The 23156-nt window shown below is 45.1% G+C and overlaps 1 protein-coding gene across 1 annotated transcript; it reads right to left on the bottom strand.

Annotated features, from left to right (window-relative positions):
• Positions 1 to 1084: 1084 nt before the first annotated feature.
• LOC117460236 (potassium/sodium hyperpolarization-activated cyclic nucleotide-gated channel 2) lies at positions 1085 to 22961 on the bottom strand. The gene is given in 10 exon segments (XM_034101517.2): positions 1085 to 4337; positions 4339 to 4979; positions 5775 to 5939; positions 6047 to 6287; positions 6389 to 6535; positions 7271 to 7489; positions 8885 to 9046; positions 9639 to 9852; positions 13461 to 13667; positions 22223 to 22961. Coding segments are annotated over 10 exon segments (4668 nt in total). The 5' UTR covers positions 22915 to 22961; the 3' UTR covers positions 1085 to 2357.
• Between the last annotated feature and the right edge of the window lie 195 nt (positions 22962 to 23156).

Below are 23156 nucleotides of genomic sequence, written 5' to 3'. Positions count from 1 at the left end.
AATATAAAGTGCAAGATGCTGCTGCTTCCTGTTGAGTTGATCTGATTATCAATGTGCCATCGCCATCTAGTGGTTGCGTTGCATTCAGCAGCCCTAAATCCCTAACCAGTGTCTGCTCAAGTGAAGCCTCCAGTACAAAAGTATACACATTTTACACTGTGAGAATGCAGATTTATTTTTAGAAATACAGCTTACAGTCTCTCTCCTGTCCTTTAATTAAAAAATGTCAGCAATTTATTTACCAGCATAGAAAAAACCGTCAAATATTTACAGCTAGAGGCACTCATCCTCTTCTGACAAATTAGTGTTGCTTTGTGAGACTCAGAAGAGGCTTTTGAAGAGTGTTCAAATAATTACAAGTGTAAATCCAACATGCTAATGCCTCTTAACTAATAGAGGTGAACAATTATTCTCGCCTGGTCGCTGCCTACACGGGCTGATGAAGCGCTTTAGAAATACTCTTGTTCATTAGTGAAGGAGGAGAAGTCAAATACATTTGAGTGAGAGAGAGGAAATTATAGGAGGGGGAAGAGAGGCAGGTGTATCAGTGAGACCTAGTCTGCACTAAAGTAGAAGGATATGTTTCCCCACATTCACAAGCCCATCCTGCCCTCTGCTGAGATACAGGACATTCGTGATGGGGTTATTTATCTCACAGCAGCATTAAGTTAATTCAACAAACCTCTCAAGTATCAAATATTCCAAGGTCAAGGAAAAGTCCATCCAGAGTCACAAGGGTCCACGTTGAGTCTCAAGAGGTTTTCAGTATCCTTGTAATCTATCTGAAGTAGGATGAAATATGCAAAACAATGTATGAGTTCACTCAAATTACACAAACAACAAATCCTAACTCACAGTGGCAGAAGTCAACAAACTTCCAGTTGAATTTAAGTCAATATAAATACAAATATTTGCTCTGTTGTTTAAAGTTCCCTGCCTACATCCTGTCTGTGGTTAATGTAAAAGCAAATTGACTTGACAAGATACAAATGCATGCAAGAACACAAAAGAGCTCAACACACACAACACGGTGATATCTAAATTCGCTTTATTCTTACATCCAAATATACATCATTACCGTTATGGTTGTCAAGAATGTAATCCTAATCATCACCTTAAACACCACGCTCAAAATCATCTTTAATTCAGCATTAATAGCTATTTATTTTCTGTTTTAAAGCTAAAGCTCTAATAAATAAAAAATAAAACATTTGGTCCTTTAATATATTGTCTAGGCAACATGGTATCAGGGGTTAAGACAGAAATGTCTTGTTGCTACTCACACAAAACATCAAACATCACTGAAAATGTTGCTGAAAAGTGTTGTAGGACGACAGAAGAAAGAGCCATTTGAACGTGAGGCTGATTGCCACACAGAGCAAGTGTTGGGTAAACCGAGAGAAAGGGAGAGAATCTGTGAGAGCCAGCGAAGCATTTAGCGACCACGGCTGTGAAAATCAGATGAAAGGCGGCGAGACAGAGAAGAGATGAAAGACAGAGAGGGTGAAGAGTGATGAAGCTTACAACAGACCCAAAGAGAGGCACGTATTTACAGTTCATGGAGCAGGATGGAATAGAAATAACGTGAGCCACGGTGCAGAGCAAGATTGTCTGCCACAAACAAATAAACACATTATAGAAAAATCATGTAGGTTTAAAAGTTTTGTTTTGATCAAAAACTAAACACCACATACTTGTGACAACAAAACTACCAGTGGACTGCTCCTATTGAATCCAATTCATTTGAGCATCGTCTTAACAGTGATTTTTAATCTCTATTTTCTTATCATTATTATTATTTGGATGATAAAATATTACACTTTGGTGCAGAATGGGAGGCAAGAGGGAGTTGGAGCTGGAAACCAGAAAGTGTCCGCTCTCTTGCCTGCATTTAAAACCGTCACCAAGATGGACATTAATATCAATAGCAGAGAGATTATTATTTTCTCAAATTCATTTCCTGTCACATTAAGGGAGCCTAAAATGTTTCACTCATATTGCTTTTTCCATTGTCAAATAAATGGAGATTTTTTTATTTCAGCTATTGCTTCCATATAATTTTCCCTTCAGCTCCCCTGCTTGCTCCAACAATCACTAACACCGATATGTATGTATTGTACATTGGGATGGATTTGATCAGACTCTACCGTTTCCTGGGCCAACCTTTTGAATCACCAATAAAGTCTTCTCTCTTCCATCGATGGCTTGGGTCGACAGTCACATGAACCCCTGATGTTCTAAGACAATCACATAGAGTATATGCAAAATATGTACCTGTCCACTTGACATATTTGATGTCTGGTGACACCACTCTGTATATCAATGGCTCTGCTTATCACCAGCGGGCCTTTTGTGTCTTAGTTCCTCTTAGTCTTTTCAGGCAATGAATGCAGAGGGTCTTTTTTCCCACCTTTAGGAGTAGTGGCCTTTGCAAGGGGGGCTGCATGTGCTGACTGGGTGGATGAGGTGGTGGAAGCCTGAGCGGCAGGAATAGAGGGGGTAATGAGTTTTGTGGAGTGGGTAGGGGCAGCTGTTGGGGTTGATATTTGTTTTAGGACGGGAGAAGAGGCACAATGGATACCAGAGGAGGTCAGAGATGAAGGCTTAGTGGAGCTCGAGTTTGGACACGATGAGGATGATGTTGTCCCCGGGATTGGTTTGGTCGAATGACCAGATACATAAGTTGGGCTTGGAGTAAGGACAGGAGAGGTTTGCTGCACAGGATGAACTGAGAAAGTTATTTTACGTGGAGAGCTAACACTAGCTGGTGTCGGGGCAGACAATGCAGTTTGTGTTGGGGTCTGGTTGGGGCCTCTAGCTGAGCTGGAGATTGAGGGCTGGAGACAAGGAGTTGGACTCAGGGATTTACTTACAGAGGGGACAGGTGTCACAGGAACCGGAGAATGGGAAGGAGTAGGACTAAGGGTCTGTGTAGGTGTTTGGGCAGGGGTAGAAGTGTGTGTACGGGTGGTCTGAGTGGGTGTTAGTATCGGGGAAGGGATTGGAGTTTGTGCGGGACTTGGGCCAGACAATGGAGAAGGAGAAGGAGGCGTGTTGGACACCTTGGCTCGGGGGCTCTGGGGACGAGGTGGGATAGAGGTGATTAAGGAGGATGGGGGAGAGGAGGAGGTGAAAGATGACTTTGGCCCATAGGTTTGAGGTGGTGGGATAGGGGTAGAAACAGAAGATGGGGGCGGTGTGGAGGAGGGAGAGGACGAGCGGGGAGAAGATGTAGGAATTGGTTTGGGACGAGGAGTTGAGGAGAGCGACAGCGGGTTTGCTAAAGGAGGGGTCGAGCTGCGAGGAGGAGAGAAGGAGCCAGAGTGTGTCATTGAGATTGGTTTAGGGCGCGGTGTAGGAGGGAGTATAGGTGTAGGAGAAGAGGGGGTGGGAGAAGAGAGAGGGGTCTGCTTTGGAGGGGAGAAAGATGACTTTGGCCCATAGGTTTGAGGTGGTGGGATAGGGGTAGAAACAGAAGATGGGGGCGGTGTGGAGGAGGGAGAGGGAGAGGACGAGCGGGGAGAAGATGTAGGAATTGGTTTGGGACGAGGAGTTGAGGAGAGCGACAGCGGGTTTGCTAAAGGAGGGGTGCAGCTGCGAGGAGGAGAGGAGGAGCCAGAGTGTGTCATTGAGATTGGTTTAGGGTGCGGTGTAGGAGGGAGTATAGGTGTAGGAGAAGAGGGGGTGGGAGAAGAGAGAGGGGTCTGCTTTGGAGGGGAGGAATATGTTAGGGGAGCTGCAGGCTTGTGTGCGGCTGAAGGTACAGAGGTGCTGTGAGGGGCAGCCTGTGTGGGCAGATACTGTGCTAAGGCAGGCTGAATAGGAAATGCGGCCTGAGCGTGTGTGTGTGCGTTAAATGGAATATGTGTCACTAGCTGTACTGGAGTGTTTGAGGTCAGCATGCCTGCACTGCCTCCCCTGGCTAACTGCCCTGCCAGGAAAGGAGCCGCCAGCAAATTACCACCAGAGGCCTTCCTGTGGAGAGGGGGGTGAGGCTGCACTCCAACCCAGGAGCGGTGAGGCAGGGTGGGCTGTGAGGCCGACAGCAGCCTGGCCTCCTGGGTGAGTCTGCCCAGCGCCGGCAGACCCTGAGAGCTGGTTCCACCATGACGTAACAAAGCTTCCTTTGCCCCCTGGTGGCCCATCATAAAAGTGTTGCCATCTGACGGGGCTCTATAAGCAGCAGGAAGGTTGGCGGCAGGTACTTTATGGAGAGGTGGAGTCAGTGTCCCTCCACCTGTCGGGGTTCCTAGTGATCCAGCAATCATTGAGTGATGATCAGCCTGGAGGCGGAGGCTGGTATGAAGAGTCCTGCCTGGTTGGACAGATGCTGGGATCAGAGGATGCTGGTATGGGTGGAGTTTTGGCAATCGGGGGTGAGGTCAACCCACCAGGAGGGCCCATGGTCGAGGGAGAGGCGGGAAATCCTCTGGGGGACAAACCACCCATTCCTCCCATCCCTCCCAGTGTCATCATGCCGATTAGAGAGCTCACAGACGGGCGGAGGGGCTGTAACACAGGAGGACGAGGGGTAGACAAAGAAAAGGTAGAGGACGGAGAGGGAGACACAAGAGGTGAAGGCAAGAAGAAAGCCCCTCCCAGTGCATGCTGCTGCTGCAGCTGCTGCAGCTGCTGTTGCTGTTGCTGCTGGTGCATGAGGGCGATGGCTACATTACTGGTGGCAGCAGCCGCCTGCAGGGGGGCGTTGACCAGCGGAGCCCAGATGACCGGGCGCGGCCGAGGAGACACCGAGCCACTTTTTCCCATGACTCCGCTTCTTCCTGCAGCAGCGGCCGCAATGGCATCCTGCATCGCCGGCATGCTGTCGTGTTTGACAATCTGCTGCACCAGCATGCTGTCACAGGAGCCCATACCTCCCCTGGCTCCTGGACCTCCTCCACCCCGGCCTCCACGACCCATACTGCCCCCCAGAGAACCGCCCTGCGACGACTTCCGCAGAAGCATAGAGTTCTTCCTGCCTGTAGGGAAAGAAATTCATTATTAATTTTGAGATATTGAAAATAAACTGTGTAGGAGGCATTTGGAAGCATCTAGCATTGTGGGTGCGGATTGGAACCAACTGATTTCAGATTAACAAGCCTCCTCAAGATAAAGCGGTGGTAATTCTTAAGACCCTTCATCTTGCACAGAAGCCATCCTTTCCACAACAGTGCAATGGATTTCAGACAGCGCTGGTATTACTGCAGATTTACAAGTGTGTTGTAGAACTAGAGTGGACCCTCTTGTTTGTATGTTCTGAGCTACTGTATTAACTTGGCAGTGCAACGTGGAAGAGGACCCTCTCCCTATGGAGATATGAAGGCCCTATTTTAAGATAATGAAAACACATTGATTCTCAGTTTCAGATGATGATTGTATGCTAAAGGGAGGATAGTTATGAATATTCAATTACATTTCAGCTAATATATCCTCCTAAACATTATGCAAGTGCCAGAAGTGAAAGATGTGAAAAGAAAACTTTTACTTTGTAGAAGCTTTTTACTGAGCACAAAGTAAACGTTTGATGGCTAAGCTTCAAGGTCAATGGAGAACCTTGCTGATCCGTTTTTTTAAAGGTATTTCTATTTCAAAGATGAGTTCTGATCTTTCATCTGAGGACAAAGAGCCTAAGAAATGTTGCAGAATTTAAAAGATTATTTGAACTATTGTGCAAGGTCGTTGCAGGGTTAAATAACCAAATATGAAATAGACAGCCACTGCATAGATAAGACGGTTAGAGAAATATATAACATAATCAGAAATCCACACTTTACCGATTCGGTCCAATCTGTCAACAGCGACAGTTTCAAAGGCACGACGCATCATGGGATGTTCCTCCAGCACCTCGTTAAAGTTGTCCACACTGAGCGAGTACAGGCGACAGTATGTATCTGCACGGACGCTGGCTGTCCTCCGTCCATGAGTCAACAAACAGATCTCTGAAAAAGATATTAGGCTGCGAGTTTATGCTTCAACATGAACCACCATCACCATTAACCTCTTTACCTTTCTGTGCAATTATCTAAACAGCTCTGCATGTTCTCACCTCCAAAGTAAGAGCCATCACTCAGCTTGGTTTCTTTGTTGCCACGGGTCAGCACACCAACTCGCCCATGCTGGATGAAATACATCTTCCGTCCCACTGTGCCCTCGCGGATAATGAAGTCTGAAGGCTGAAACACTTCAAAGCGGAGCTTGATCAGCACTGCTGTCACAAAGTTGGGATCGGCGTTGGCAAATAGCGGCATGTTAGCCACCAGGCTCCGGCAGTTAAAGCTGACTATCTCCTGGAGGAAGAAGACACAAAGAGAGAGTTGGCTGGATAACAGTCCAGTGATATGTCTGTACGCTGTACGTGTAGATCAGGGAGTGATGGTGAATTATTTACCTCTTTCAGTGGGTCGCTGAGTTCTCCAAGGATGTTCTCCTCGTCAAACATCTTCCCCTGGAAGCGGTGCTCATAGTATTCGTGGATCTTTTGACGCACATCTGCAGGAAGTTTATGGAACGACATGTACTGCTCCACCTGCTTGTACTGCAATATCACACACACACACACACACACACACACACACACACACACACACACACACACACACACACACACACACACACACACACACACACACACACACACACACACACACACACACACACACACACACACACACACACACACACACACACACACACACACACACACACACACACACACACACACACACACACACACATCTGTAAACAAGTTTTAAAAGAAGAGAGCATGACAACATTGATTATTCTATTGGTTCCCATCCTTTGAGTCTACTCAACATTTCTCCCTCTTTCTCCCTGTGACCCCTGTGTCAGCTTTGACAAGGGGTCACAGCTGAGGGATTGATTTTGGACAAAGCCAAGTTGTGAGGTGTTTGACCCGATTTTCCATTCTCAGATTGTTAATTAAAACAATTTGGAATACAAAAGTGTATCCAGTATTGCAGAAGAAAAGGAAAGATGACAAAAGGTGTTTTTGACTAAGTTCTATCCCATGAATCATTTTGAGATCCCTCAGGTCCATCCTAGGACTGCTTTTTAACCCGAGTTTGGAAACCACAAGATTTGACTTTTGACAAAAAAGTGGGTCCTGGGAAATTGTGATAGCTGAGTTGATTCATAATAAAACCACAAAGGTTAATTGATAGTAAACACGTTCATAGACAGAGGTTTAAGGACTCAGGGTAACATAGTTACACGATAACAAGTATAGTACAGAATGAGTGTTGTGTTTCACCTTTTCTTGGTACTGTCGCCGCGAGGAGTCCAGAGACTGGATGAGAGCGGTGGCGTGTCCGATGAACATGGCGTAGCAGGTGGCCCCTACGATCATGCTGAGCATGGTGAGCCACACATCAGTCATCCCTTCTGGAGCCTGTGCTCCGTACCCAATACACAACATGTGGCTCATGGCTTTGAATAGAGCATAGGAGTACTGGAGGCCCCATGAGTCATTCTGTGAGTGGGAGGCACACAGAGAGGGTGACAGGAAGAGTTAAAAAGAAGTTGTTAATTAGCAAGACGGTGCAATATTGAACTGTTCTTATTTTAGCCCTGTTACAAGAGCTTTTTCACCTTACCTCATAACATGCAACAGAAGAGCAATTTAGCTGTCAAAACCCACTTTGCAGAACGTATAAATCCACACAGGCGATAAAAAGGCTGTCTTCCTGCATTATTAACTAGGCCTAAATGTCTGAATATCATATATAACTACTCTGTGTGTGTGTGTGTGTGTGTGTGTGTGTGTGTGTGTGTGTGTGTGTGTGTGTGTGTGTGTGTGTGTGTGTGTGTGTGTGTGTGTGTGCGTGCGTGCGTGTGTGTGTGTGGTCTAGCATTACTATACTTGTGGGGACCTAAATCTGTTTACACAGTCACGTGTGGGGACTCGTCTCCCTTATGGGGACAACATGGAGGTCCCCATAAGGGGAATCATTAATTTTAGGGTGAAGACTTGGTTAGGTTTAGGATTAGGGTAAGGGTAAGGTTAAGGGTTAGGGTTAGGGTTAGGCATGTGTTGGTTATGGTTAAGGTTAGGATAAGTCTCCAGGAAATGCATGTAAGTCAATGTAATGCCCCCTGAAGTGATGTATACATGGTGTGTGTGTGTGTGTGTGTGTGTGTGTGTGTGTGTGTGTGTGTGTGTGTGTATGTGTGTGTGTGTGTGTGTGTGTGTGTGTGTGTGTGTGTGTGTGTGTGTGTGTGCGTGAGAGAGAGAGAGAGAGAGAGTCCGCCCTAGTGTTTTAAAGTTGTGTCCAATTATACTAAGATGTTAATGGATGAGGGGAGTTTCTCTGGGGAAAATCCCAGCATCAGGCTGCTTAGCAACAGTCACCAAGGCAACCACTGAGACATGAGTCAGCTTTTCCTACAGCTGTGTATCTGTGTTCATTCATGGATGTTCACGTCTGCACGCCTGACTGCACAGGGATGAAATCTCCAGCAGGTCCCCCAGGTCTTGGACTGTTTGCGTGAGTTCCCCCATCCACCTGCTCTCTGCTGGGGCTTTTAATTGGAAAATCTTTTATTTTATTTTAGTGACGACAATGATAGGCAATCTAATTCAATCTGGACATGTTGCTGCATGACCCAATTAACACAGATAAGAAGCAAATATTGTCAAATCTGATAAACAACCTCACTCTGCACACATAAAGATAACATGACCCGGGTATATTGAATCTGTGTTTTGCATTTATCAGAATAAAAAATATTGTGCACACTGTTCAAACAAGCTGAGATATCGCTTTGTGCGTTTTATCAGATGTCATGGCATTGTTTGACTACACGATAACATAAATTCAGAAACACATCAATCACGTTAAATGCGGAGGGCTGTTTAGAGACCCACCACCATCAGATTCTTGGAAACCCAGCAGTCAGGAGGGAAGTCCTGCAGCATGGGGACGAGGAACTGCAGACAGCCATCCCAGTGGCACAGCAGCAGCATCATCCCGATCAGATTCACGATCCTCACCATGGCACTGGCAAGGTCATAGGTCATATGGAAGATCTGAGGGGAAAGAGGAGGAGGAGAAAAGTGATGCAGGTGCAGTTTACCTTTTCGCAAGGGATTTATTCTATAAATAAGTCAAAATACATTTGAATGAGATCATTCCTTCAGCTCTTGGGCACATTATGAAAGAAAAAGTTTTAAATCTACCCGTAAAACAGGATATTTTGTAAATCTAAAGGCCTGTAAAAAGTAATGCCTTACATATTTTATGATTATAGACAGACAAATAATCACTTATTCATTTCATAATCAATGCATCTTTAGAATGCAAGAATGGAAGAAAATATTGTTTGCAGCCTCTTAAAAATGGGGATTTCCTGTTTTTCTCAGTTCTATATCCTATTTAAAGGAATACCTTTTGGTTTATGAGTGACAAAACAACACATGTAAAACATTACCCTCGGAGTTTAAGGAAATGGGATGGACATGCTGACATTTTATAGACACACTATAAAGTGCTGACATTTTGTAGAACACACAATTAATAGCTTAATTGAGAAAAGAATTGGCTGATTAATCCATAATGAACACAATTGTAAGTTGTATCCCTATTTTGAATATTTCTTTGATTGTGATATCTGTTCCTCACCTCCTCCCACTGATGGATGTAGCGGATGAGTCGGGACAGGCGGAGCAGTCGAAGCAGGCTCAGGATTTTGGTGAAGCGGACGATGCGCAGCGCCCTGGCCGTCCTGTAGACCTCGGAGTCCAGACTGTCCACCATCAGAAAGATGTAGTCCACCGGGATGGAGGACACAAAGTCCACGAGGAACCAGTTCTTCAGATATTTCTGGCGAATCGCCCTAAATTAGATTAGGATGGAAAACAAATGATATTTGTAATTTGGCAGACCAGCTTTGTGGAGACGATTTGAACATTTGGCTGGTATCATCAGTATTCAACAGACACATGACTGGAACATGAACAAAGCCCCGCCACTGGCTGCATGTCACCTTTCACACGTCACTCATGGATTGTTTCAACACAAACCAGCAGATGGTCAGAAGAGCTGATTAAAAAAAGCTTCACATCTCAAATCAAAAGTGCTAAGTCTAAGTATTATCTGTCAGTTACCACAAAAAACCTGAATAATCCTAGAACATTTTGGAAAACCATTCAGTCGATATCCACCGGTGAAATCCGTAATGAGCTACCTCTTTGCCGTATCACGGCATCTGGCACTATATCGGACAGGGCCACTATGTTCAATTGTTTTAATGAGCATGTTGTGTCCCGTGGCTCTCTGTTTGATTATGTTTCTAATTCTGCTTCTGTGAACACCACAGTCTGTGACTCTGAACAATGTGGTTTGGAAAACCCCTTCAGTTGTTCTCCTTTTACTATTGATGTTGTTCATGAAGCCTTAACCAAGTTAGATCCTAAGAAACCGGCTGGTCCGGACAACGTAGAACCTTTATTTTTAAAGATAGCTGCAGATTTTATTGCATCACCTCTCACTACTCTTTTTAACCTCTCCCTCAGCACAATGACAATTCCAAAAGTATGGAAGTCCGCTTATGTCCTGCCTTTACTAAAAGGAGGGGAGGCCACTTTATTAAATAATTATAGACCCATCTCTAAATTGTCAGTTCTGGCTAAGGTTCTTGAACGCCAGTGAGTGAACAGGTAAAGGAGTTTTTATGTAAAAATGACATCCTATGTAAACATCAGTCAGGTTTCAGAAAGCAACATAGCACCATCACTGCGACAATGTGGTGAATGTTCGCCCAGGACCTCAAATGGGAGCAGCACATCAGCTCCCTCATCAAAAAAGCAGAGGATGTTCTTCCTGAGGCAGCTGAAGAAATTCAACCTGCCAAAGACGATGATGGTGAACTTCTACACCTCCATCATCGAGTCCATCCTCACCTCCTCCATCACCATCTGGTACGCTGCAGCCACAGCCAAGGATAAGGGCAGGCTGCAGCGGGTCACCCGCTCTGCAGAGAAGGTGATCGGCTGTAATCTGCTATCCCTGCACGACCTGCACGCCTCCAGAACCCTGAGGCTGTTCACCCCCCTCCCCTCTGGCAGGACCAAAACCTCTCGCCACCTGAACAGTTTCTTCCCCTCCGCTACCGGACTCTTAAACAAGGCCCAGCCCACCCACTGACACAACGTAGACTCTATGCATTACATTAATGCACACAATGTTAAAATACTGCTTACTGCACATATTCTTATTTCATATTTTATATTCTATAACTCATTGCATTCCATTTCGCTGTAAATTACTGCTTTATTTTATTGCTATTTAACTATATTTTTGTTTTATATTAGATTTCTTGTTTTTTATGGAGATTCTTTGTTTTATATTTTATGTATGCACCATGACATCAAGTCAAATTCCTCGTATGTGTGAACCTACCTGCCAATAAACCCGTTTCTGATTCTGATCCTGATTCTGATGATATTGTAGGTATCTTAGACAAAAAGCAGAGTTGTGCAGCTCTGTTTATTGATCTTTCCAAAGCGTTCGATACCGTCGATCATCATATCTTGAAGCAGAGGCTACTCAGTATTGGCATATCCAGCCATGCAGTGGGATGGTTTGTGAACTACCTCTCTGAAAGGTTCCAATGTGTTCATTTTGATGGGCTCACTTCTGAGTGGTTAAACATTACATATGGTGTACCACAAGGTTCTCTTTTAGGTCCACTTTTATTCTCCATCTATATCAACAGTTTCGGTCAAAATGTGGATGGAGCAACTTTACATTTCTATGCGGACGATACCGTGATGTACTGTGCAGGTCCCTCCATTAAGGAGGCTGTTGTTAAATTACAGGCTGTTTTTAATATTATTCAGACTCAGTTCTCTGAACTAAAGCTTCTTTCAAATGTTGATAAAACCAAGGTAATGCTATTTTTAAAAGCCAAAAAGACACCGGAGACAACTTTGGATATTGTTACTGCGCAAGGAAAAATACTTGAAGTGGTTGCCTGTTATAAATACCTTGGTATCTGGCTTGATGATTGCATCTCTTTTAAACTTCAGGTCGATAATCTGCTTAGAAAGCTGAGGATGAAGCTAGGTTTCTTTTTCAGAAACAAGTCCTGTTTCTCGCTTGAGGCCAGGAAAAGGCTAGTCACTGTGACCTTTTTACCTGTGCTGGACTATGGTGAGTTGATATATATGAATGCACCTGCCCATTACCTGAACAAGCCGCACTGAGATTTGTTACTAATAAATATTGGCACATTTCCACTGCAGCGGGGTAGCCCCGTTTAAGCGTCCCTAAGCGTCCTCGCTCAGGCCTCGGGCTGCCTCGCTGGCCATCCGAGGCCGTGGCGCATTTCCATTACAGTTTAGGACCTGGGGTAGCAACGTAGGCGGGGCGATCGGCTTTTTTTCCCTTCACATTTCGAGTTGTTCCGTCGAGCTCCCGCAGGATTTTATCATCCCCAATGAGATGTAGGAATGTCGTCACCTCCTCGGTCGACCACGGTGTGCTTTTCTTTGACGTTGCCATTTTTGTAGCTCCTCCGTTTACAAAAATGCTGTGTATAAAAATGCTGCAAGCTTGCTTCTAGATATATATGCGACGCTAGGGATGATCTCGCACACGATGTTGTGACGATTCTCTCTGACCAATCAGCAGTCGAGAGTGTTGACGTCACTAGTTCAGCCCTGGCCGTGGCCTGGCCTGATAGAACCACGATTTTATGGGGCCGGAAAAAGAGAGAAAAAAAGTACCCGCAAGCCGGTGCTACGCTATATGGAAAGGCCACCAAAAACTGGCCTGGCCGCTTGAGGACGATTAAGGGCGCTTAAACGGGGCTGCCCGCTGCAGTGGAAATGCGCCAACTGTAAAGTACTTACTCATCACTGTATCCTGTATGCCAGGGCAGGTTTGCCTTCACTTACTGTACGGAGGCTCAGTCATTGGTACATGTTCATAAAGCCACCGGTAAACTCCCATCTTATATCTGCTCTCTGATCACACAGAGTTGCAGGTAGCTATTGCCTGAGATCACATGATGTGGTCTTGTTACATGTGCCAAGGACTGACTTAGGTAAGAAAGCTTTTATGTGTGCAACTCCTCTTGCTTGGAACAGACTTCAAAAATAATTGAAACTGAGCAATTTGGTTCCACTGCATGTTTTTAAAGCTCGGATAGGTGAAATGCTCTTTGATACTGTTGGTACTTGTAAATGTCGATAGGTATGTAAATGTAGCCATGTAAATATGATGTATGATGTCCTTTATTGTTTTATGTTGTTTTATGTTTAATGTGTAACCTACTTGCTGCAGGTCTCCCTTGAAAAATAGATCAATGATCTCAATGGGACCTACCTGGTTAAATAAAGGTTTGAAATGAAATGAAAATGAAAATGTATGGTGACAGAGCTGCTGTATTGATATTCTCGACCATAAACATGATTAACGCCCCCAAACGTGTCTCCTGACCTGGGGTCCAGCAATATCTCAGTGTTGTCCTCTTTGATGATGCCGGTCCTGAAGTTGAGAACCAAGTCGACCATGAAGAGAGTGTCGGAGACGACGTTGAAGATGATCCACGAGGGAGTGTTCTCCTCTCTAAAAAAAGTGATGCCCACTGGCAGGATGATTAAGTTCCCCATCATCAACATCAGCATCAACAGGTCCCAGTAGAATCTACAGAGATTGAGAGAAAGAAAGTCAACTTTTAATGCTTTTTCTGTTTGTTTTCTGAGTGTAAAATATTCTGCTGTAAGTTTAAGATATTTGTTTTCTGCTGCATTGAGAAAGTGACAAGTCTCCCACAATGCAATGCACAAAGGAACTGGTGGAGCTGTTGACTGCTGGAAATGTTTCATTAAATTGTGGGTGGTGGTAAAACAGCTCCAGAGAGATGTTGGAAAATAAAGATGTGTTATATCTTAGAAAACCTTTTTTCATTTCTATCTCTGAAGTTTAATTAGCGATGACATTCAAATGTCCCAATATCCCACATATCATGGGATAGAATGGAAGAAATGGTCTTGGGAATCCACATTGTCCAACGCAAGGAGCCAGAGCCCACAGAATCGAGTCATAGTGATCAACAAACAAACAATAAATCACTGTTAACTGAGAAACTTTAGATTTAGAGCAACCAAAAAAATAAAAACAATTGCTGGTTCCAGTTTTCTGTTGTCAGCATTTGCTCATGAAACTGCTTTATTTCTTGATACCTGGGCATTTAAAAAATAAAAATGTTTTCACTTTAACTCAAGTTTGTGTGATTGATCAGTGGTGACCTGTAATGATTCAGTACTGGCGAAGATAAATGGCTTAAGTTGTAAACATTTGATTCAGTATTCAACCCTGCTTATTACAAAAATGCTGCTGCCAATAAAAGCTTTGTTCATATATTTTTTTAAACGGTCAATTCAGTTGTCATCAATGCATTTATTTGACATACTACTTTGAATTAGGGCTTTGCTTGTCGTAATCCTGAAAAATGTAGCTTAAATATTAAATTTTTACGAGACATTCAGATTGACAAAGCCTCCCAAGGTTCCCTTCGTCCCTCTACGTCTGTCTCTGTCCCAACAAGAAGCCGTGGATGACTGGAGAAGTGCAGTGCCTGGTCAGGGAGAGGGACATTGCCTTCAGGACTGGTGAGAGGGAGCTGTACGGCACTGCCAGAGCCGACCTGAAGCGGGGGAACAAGCGGGCCAAGATGGACTACAAGGGGAAGATTGAGGACTGCTTCCGGGGCAACGACTCCAGGCGGGTGTGGCAGGGGGTCCAGCAAATGACCAACTACAAACCCAGCCACCCCTCGGCCGACGGGGGTGACCCTCAGCTGGCGGAGGAGCTGAACTCCTTCTACGCCCGCTACGAGACAGGGCTATCGGAAGCAGCCACACCATTACATCCACCTGCCCTCAGCAGCCTCACCCTCACGGAGCACGAGGTGAGACGCACACTGAAGGCAGTGAACCCGAGGAAAGCAGCGGGGCCGGACGGAGTCTTGGGACGGGTGCTGAGAGACTGCGCTGACCAGCTGGCGGGGATCTTCACCAAGATCTTCAACCAGTCCCTGTCCCAGGCCATCGTCCCATCCTGCCTGAAAACATCCACAATCATCCCGGTGCCGAAAAAGAACAACATCGGCTGCCTAAATGACTACCGTCCAGTGGCACTCACCTCCACCCCGCTAAAGTTTTTGAGAAGGTGGTCCGTCCCCACATCGTCTCATCCCTCCTTCCCGGTCTGGACCCCCACCAGTTCGCCTACAGGGCCAACAGGTCCACGGAGGACGCCATCGCCACAGCTCTCCACTCTACCCTGTCTCACCTGGAGAGTAGGGGGAGCTACGCACGGATGCTCTTCGTGGACTTCAGCTCTGCATTTAATACCATCCTCCCTGACAGACTGGTGACCAAGCTATCAGTCCTGGGAGTATCCCATTCCTTGTGTCTATGGATTAAGGACTTCCTGTCTGATCGCCCCCAGAGAGTGAGGATTGGCACCCACACCTCCACGTCCCTCAGTCTCAGCACCGGATCACCACAGGGCTGCGTGCTGAGCCCCCTACTATACGCCCTCTACACCTATGATCTCGTCCCCGCCCACACCAGCAACTCCATCATAAAGTTCGCTGATGATACCACCGTGGTGGGCTGCATCTCAGGGGGTGACGAGACCGCGTACATGGAAGAGGTGGAGCAACTGCTAGCGTCGTGCAAAGTAAACAACCTGCAGCTGAACAAGCTGAAAACCCAGGAAATGATCATTGACTTTAGGAGGAAGAAGACCGTCATGCAGCCCCTGTACATTGATGGAGGCTGTGTGGAGAGAGTCTCAGTGATCAAATTCCTGGGCGTTCACCTGGCGGAGGACCTGTCCTGGAGGACCAACACCACGGCAACCGTCAAGAAGGCACAGCAGAGACTCTACTTCCTGAGAATACTCAGGAATTACCACCTCAGACAGGATCTGCTTGTGTCCTTCTACCGCTGCGCCGTGGAAAGCATCCTCACCTACTGCATCTGCGTGTGGTTCCTCAGCTGCACAGCCGCAGAGAGGGGTGCGCTCCAAAGGGTCATCAACTCGGCCCAGAAGATCATCGGTTGCCCCCTCCCCTCCCTGGAGGTACTGTACAGCTCTCGTTGCCTTAAGAAGGCAGTCAAAATCCTCAAGGACCCACACCACCCGGGTAACGAGCACTTCGTACGGCTGCGCTCAGGCAGGCGCTTCCGTACCATGTCTTCCCGGACAAACAGACTCAAGTTCAGTTTTTTCCTCAGGGCCATATGTGCACTAAACGCTGCTAATATTTAAGTTATATAAGCCTTCCGTGCAATACGAGGGGAATCGTGCAATTTAATTTATTTATTATTTATTTATGTACATATTCCCTATCATGTCTTTTATTGTTTTTATAGTGTCTTGTTGTTTTTATATTGTCTTGTTATTGCGTGTTGGCACCTTGAGTCTATTGTAATTTCATTGTACCTGCACAATGACAAATAAAGATCTATCTATCTAGCTATCTCTAGATTCAGTTCAGCTCTGCTTTATTGGTATAAGAGATAAAAGATGCAAATGAAATTGTCCTCAGGGAAACATTCAAGGCTGCCATGCAAAAACTGCAAATGAGATTTCAGCAGTGCTTGTATCCTGACTTGTATATCAAACAAAGCATTTAACATTTCACGAGTCATGACTGCGCGCAACTTAAAATGTAACTTAAAATTGAGCAACAAACATCACACATCATCCCAGAGGAGAATATTTGTGTAGCATGGGTTATAAACTTTTGAAAATGTAAGCAGCAGAGGTCTAAATGTACAGACTTTAAGTCCTGTTGTGCATCTAGTCGAGGACCAAAGATACTGCATCCTTCATATCCCATAATACATGTAGTATCTGTCATTTGGACCTTTGTTCCCTTCAAACCAGACCTCCAGTTTGTACACAGGCGGGCGTGTGATATAATAGGTTTCTAAGGGGGAAATGTATCCACAGAACTGCTTGCTTTGGGAAAGAAGTGAGTAAACAACTCGATCAATGAGACTTTGATGATAATGAACGAGCTGTCAGAGTTTAAATACATATAGACATATCTCGATTTTAGTTTCTTTGTCCACCGTGGAGGCATGCGAGAATGTTTTATTCAAGAATGCAGGGTAACACAGCGGTGTCAATCATTTAGTTGGTGACGTATTATTTTGAAAAGGTTTCCAGAGCAACAAAAAACACAGTTCAGTTTTTAACGACCGAGTAGATTTCTCCATGAATGTTAAACCACCCTCATTTAGTTAATTAGGTAGAGTGCCCCTTTTAAAGATAATTTCATATAGATTTGGGTGTGCAAACATCTTTGAGACTACTTTCCCCTCCCCTTCCACAAGCACCATCTTTTCTTCCATTTAATCCCTTCATTTCTAATTCCCTGTTATATATTTGTATGTTGAATTTTTAATATAGTCTCCCCTTTGTTAGACTCCCTGATCCAGACGCTGAGTATAACAACTTGAGGATCATCCAAGAAGAAGAAGAAGTGCAGATTCTTCCTGGAAGCATCTTTCATATGCAGGAGTGGTATATGATGTAAGTGCTTCTCTGCAGACAGGTTCATCCTTTGTAATAAGTAGTGCATCCTTTATCTACCTCAAAAACAGAGCATAACTGAACTGAAATGAAAAAGAGAGACAGACAAAGAGAGACAAAGGGAGGCATATGATCGGTAACCTTGGGAGGCTTCATCGTTTTGCTCGGTGATGTAGCTGTCTCGTAAAAAAAGCTGTCAGTGATTAAAGAACGACACAAGAGGCGTTCCAATCACCTGGAGATGACTCCTGTCGTCTCTCTGTCTGTTTCCTTCTAATCCCTTCATCCATCACCTTGACCCGTATCAGTGACTTGCTTCCTTCTGCGTCTTCTCTCTTCATCTACACACATGCACTCTCTTTCTGAGACGAAGTACACTCAAGCTCTGGGGTTGATTGCTATTGAGCTCTAATTTAGTAACACAACCTCATGTGGTGTGACGCTGCTACCGCTCCACTGATGAGGATTAAGTATGAGTCATCACTCCTGCTACACACACACACAAACACACACACTTCTCCCTGACTTTGTCACTTATATGACAGATGTATCATTTTATAGTCACTTGCAATAAAGACAGGGATTATACAGAAACACGATGCAGAGGTTCTGCAGCTCCTGCTGAGACGTGGCTGGATGATGATGATCATGACCTTGAGGACATGCTTCTAACTCTGATTCTAGGAAACAATTGGACTTTTTGAGATGTCAATGTTCAATAGAAGCCATTTTTGGTGGCAGTTTCAAAGTTGTGAAAAATAACTAATTACATTTACATACCCACTGTACCTAAATATAGTTTTAAGGAATCTGTACTTTACACTACATATGTTAGGATCTGTTTATTTTATGTTTTATTTTGGAATTGTCTAGGACTGTCGGCTTCCTGTTTTTCATTGAAGGATGTTCACCCCCTGTCTGTCATGTGTGTATTTGTTTCCTGTCTGTGTGATTACCTGATTCTGTTCACCTGTGTCTTTGTGTGTTCCCTCCCCTCCCCAGCTGTGTCTTGATTGGCCATGTGTGTATTTAAGTTCTTGTTTTCTGTTGGGGTTTTGTGGGTTCCTTTTTGTGCTTAGAGGGAGATAGAGTTCCTGTCTGGGTTTTTGTTGATCCTGTTGCCTTGAATAACGTTTTTTTTGCTGTTAAACAATCATCTGTCTGCACTTGGGTCCTTCCTGCGCTGCTCAACCCTAATAACATAGCCGTATTTCCATGTTATGCTACTCTATACTACTTAGCTATATTGCACTTTTGAACTCAACTACATGTATTTGACCGCTATAATAACCAGATACTTAGCGCTTAAAAAAAATATATAAAAGGATCATTTAAAAAAAAAAAAAGAATTAGTAGCCTTAAAATGCAGTGTGACTGGGGCCTCTTATTTTGAAATATCTTAAAAAAGTAGCATAGGCTTACATAGTGGCCTTTAGACTTGAAATGTATTAGTATTCAAGTGTAGGTTACCTCCACCGTTCTTTATACAGTATACATGATCTTTTCTGGAATAAGACCTATTAAATGATTTTTCCCGACGTGTCTATAAACACACACAGACTTGGACATAGTTATGCATTGTTGCAATGTTCTCCTCTCAGACAGCTCACATAGATTTAAATGACGGCTCATCTGTTTTCATCTGTATTTAGCTATCATGTTTTAGTCTGCTGAGTAACGATAACACTTGAGATTGAACATGTCACTATGCATTCATCAGCCTCTGTGCACAAGACGTGCTGTTGTCACCGAGATGAGAGACCAATCAGAGAAAACAAGCAGGAAGACAAGAGGAGATGATGTGAGGGTTTGCCATGTTGCCTAAACACTTGACAAGGCGATGGACTGATGCAACACCGACTCGTGTGAACTGTATGGTTTAATAGTGTCACACAGTCTCACACACAGGAATTGCAAATGCAATCAAAGCTGATCTCCAAGCCTCATCAGTATTCCATCTTAACATGAGCAGGTGTTGGAAAGTTACCTGCATCTTTCTGCTCTGCTGTTGTCAAACCAAACACTAACTCTACTGTAATCGAGGCCAAGTGTCTCCTGAGCGGACCGTGATTGGTTCCCTGCTCGCCATTGGCCAGGTGTCAGTTCTGAACAGGTTTCCACCCATCATCCTGCCAGACGTGCAGACACACGAGCACAGCAGCAGCCGGCTATTACATCACAAATCCTTGTTACCCATTTTACTGTCACCGAACCTGTCTCAACACGACTCATCTGTGGCGATAATCAAACCGCCTGACTTCCTGTTGTCACCTCTCTTCTCACTTTCTATGCTCTTTGTGTTCCAGTGTATGCACTCTTCTTCTATCTCTCGTTGTGTATGTTGTGCATCGGCAACCCATCTCTTCTTAATAACACGCACGCACGCACGCACGCACGCACGCACGCACGCACGCACGCACGCACGCACGCACGCACGCACGCACGCACACACACACACACACACACACACACACACACACACACACACACACACACACACACACACACACACACACACACACACACACACACACACACACACACACACACACACACACACACATTATTGAAAACCCACAGGTCTCTGGTGTTCAAGGTCAATACCTGGACGGAAACTCAATAAAAAGGGGCTTTAGAAGTAATCTTTTCTCCTCGCTCACTCCGGCCTCACAAAGTTCCACTTCAGGCATTCGCTCCTGACTACAGGTACTTAACGGAAAAGTTAGATGACTGAATTATGCATAATGCATACTCAAGTTGCATAATTTAGGAAGTCATACATAATTGATCAAAATTTGATTGTCTCCGACAGGTTAATTAGTAGGTGTATTCACATATTAAGATATCTTGCATGAGTATCAGTAAGAGCAGGAAGGGAATGTGTCCTTCCCTCCGTCCCTCACTGACCTCGTTCAATGGATCTCTTGTGTGTAGACTCAGAAGCAGGACTGGCGACGAGGGATCATCAGATTGACAGACAATACAAAGTGACTGTGTGTGTGTGTGTGTGTGTGTGTGTGTGTGTGTGTGTGTGTGTGTGTGTGTGTGTGTGTGTGTGTGTGTGTGTGTGTGTATGTGTGTGTGTGTGTGTGTGTGTGTGTGTGTGTGTGTGTGTGTGTGTGTGTTGCTGGTGAGACAAAAGTGGGCCAGGAGCCTTGGGGATCAAGTCATCCATTGTTGCTACAGCTTGTCTGTGAATGTTTTCTCTTTCTCTGCTGTCCATCTACAAATGTGCCCGTCTCTAACCCATGACTGCAGATCCTTTAGCCAATCGCTGGTCCATTTAATATTTTCGGCAAAAGCCTGATTTAATTAAACAATATCCTGCAGAATACATTGATATTTGAGCAATGGCAACAACTGCCTTGGCTGCAAAGCAACCCTAATAAAGGAAGACGGATTGTCAATAACACAGTTAATATCTTAGCGAGAAGAAGGCTAAACTATTTTCTTTCCAACACTTCACCATTATTGTAGTTAGCGAGAGCCTCAAATCACATGCCTGCAAGTTTGCAAGGAAAATAGGACAATAATACTCGTATAATAGGACCGTATAAGCAAAAAGTGACTGCTGTGTGCACGCAATATGGACTTTTGTGTTTGAGGCTAGTTGTTACATCCAGAGAAACACAGACTATAAGAATTTACCACCAGGTACGGTACATATCTTTCTTATAAAGGAGAATTTCTTAAGGAAACAAAAAACAGCAGGCTATGCTGCGGGGGGTTCCTCGACAGTTCACATAAAAACGTACTTAACATTTCATCTAATTGACATAAAAGACATTTTTTGCTGCTCCCTGATCATTAAAAACTTATGTTTTGTCCTGCCATTATCTCCCTCCAACTGTGAAACCATTTCTTCTGGAGACAACCTTTCACAATACTCTCGATGTAGAATTTTTATTCTCTAACCGGCTGCACGTTTTCTACAATCCCTATTACACTAACCTTTACATAAACACCTCTCACTGCCTTCATCATGACCCAGGACTTTACATCCACTCTCATTTTTTCATCATCCCTTTTAATCTTTCAGCCGCTGCATGTTTCCTCCATGGACTCTCCCACAGGCCTTTTTCACAACATATTAACTTGTAGTCATAGCAGAAAAAGCACAGGTGTTCATTAACAATGACTTTACTGTATTGAAGTGTCACAATAAGTCATGGATGAACCATCATTCGAAATGAGCAGCAAAAATGTAATTCAGCCATCATTAAGTTCATTATTTACACCTTTACTTTAAACTGTGACAGTGTCTTTTGTGAAAAAGACCTATTGCATTGATTGCCTCTCCCTCACATCACTTTCATATTTTGTGTCTCCAGCATTATACATGTATCCTCCTGCAGCCCTCTCCTCCCAGTTGTATTTCTCCTTATTTCCATCGGTTACCAACTAAAGAGGCTGCTACATTTCTCATTTCCTGTTCATACATCTACTGAAGTGTCATTATGCTTCAAGCATGCCTGCCAAAGAGAACACTTTCATCTTTAGTCCATATTTCAAACAAAAGGACTTGTGATTGTGTGTGTGTGTGTGTGTGTGTGTGTGTGTGTGTGTGTGTGTGTGTGTGTGTGTGTGTGTGTGTGTGTGTGTGTGTGTGTGTGTGTGTGTGTGTGTGTGTGTGTGTGTGTGTGTACCTGAAGTCACTGTAAGGGTGTATGATCCAGGACCCTGCTGATTTCAGTCTCTGCTGCTCCAGTGCCACAGCTTTGTGGGACCCAAACATGCGCAGACTGAACTTGTTGACCCCGGGCTGCAGCATGGCTCCAAACTGTCTCTGGATGAAGGTGCTCTGGTTGGAGGTGCTGTAGTCCTCCCCATCCAGGCCCAAGCCAAACCCACCCAGTCCACACTGCCCCATCAAGTCAGGGGTCCCTGCTGCAGTGGTGTTGCACGTGGTGGTGGTGGTGGTCTCTGGGCCGGTGGCCACCACCATCACTCCGGTCCCGGTTGAAGAGGTGGAGGGCAGGGCGGCACGGGAGGCGGCAAAGCCCACTGAGCGAGGTGGAGGATGGGCTGAGGAGGAAGAGGGCGGGGGAGGAAGGGGCACCGGGGTGGTTGGGGTGCCAGCTGTGCGGAAGGAAAGTCCGTCCCTGTTGGAGGAGCTCATGATGGAGAGGCGACGAGCGCGTCCACCTGAGGAAGTGCTGTCCCCCCCGAAGCAGCCCCTCTCCCCCTCCAGGGAGGCCTGGGACAGCCTGTACCCCGGGGAGGGCAGGCTGCCCTTACTGCGCCGCTTCGAGTCCCCTCTGGTACGCCTGGGGAGGCTGTCACACCCTGAACCCCCGCCACTACTGGGAGTACCCACACCTCCAGACACCCCATCCATCCTCACGCAGGGAGGAGGGGGAGCAGGGAAAGGGAAAGGGTGAAGAAAACGTTTAACCCTCAAAAAACAAGTCTTTATTTCAGTCGACTTATCTATATTATACTATTACATAAGTGAGAATGTCAATTTGAATGTAAATTGAAGAAGCTGAGGACACGTTATCTCTTTGTCTCCAGTCATTCTCCTGGAGCCGGCTACTCACACCTCCACCCTCTCTCTCTCTCTCTCCACTGATGTGCCCA

The sequence above is a fragment of the Pseudochaenichthys georgianus genome, chromosome 16 (genome assembly GCF_902827115.2).
Source record: "Pseudochaenichthys georgianus chromosome 16, fPseGeo1.2, whole genome shotgun sequence".
In the NCBI taxonomy this organism is placed as follows: Eukaryota; Metazoa; Chordata; class Actinopteri; order Perciformes; family Channichthyidae; genus Pseudochaenichthys; species Pseudochaenichthys georgianus.
This window is presented reverse-complemented; position numbering and strand designations above follow the sequence as displayed.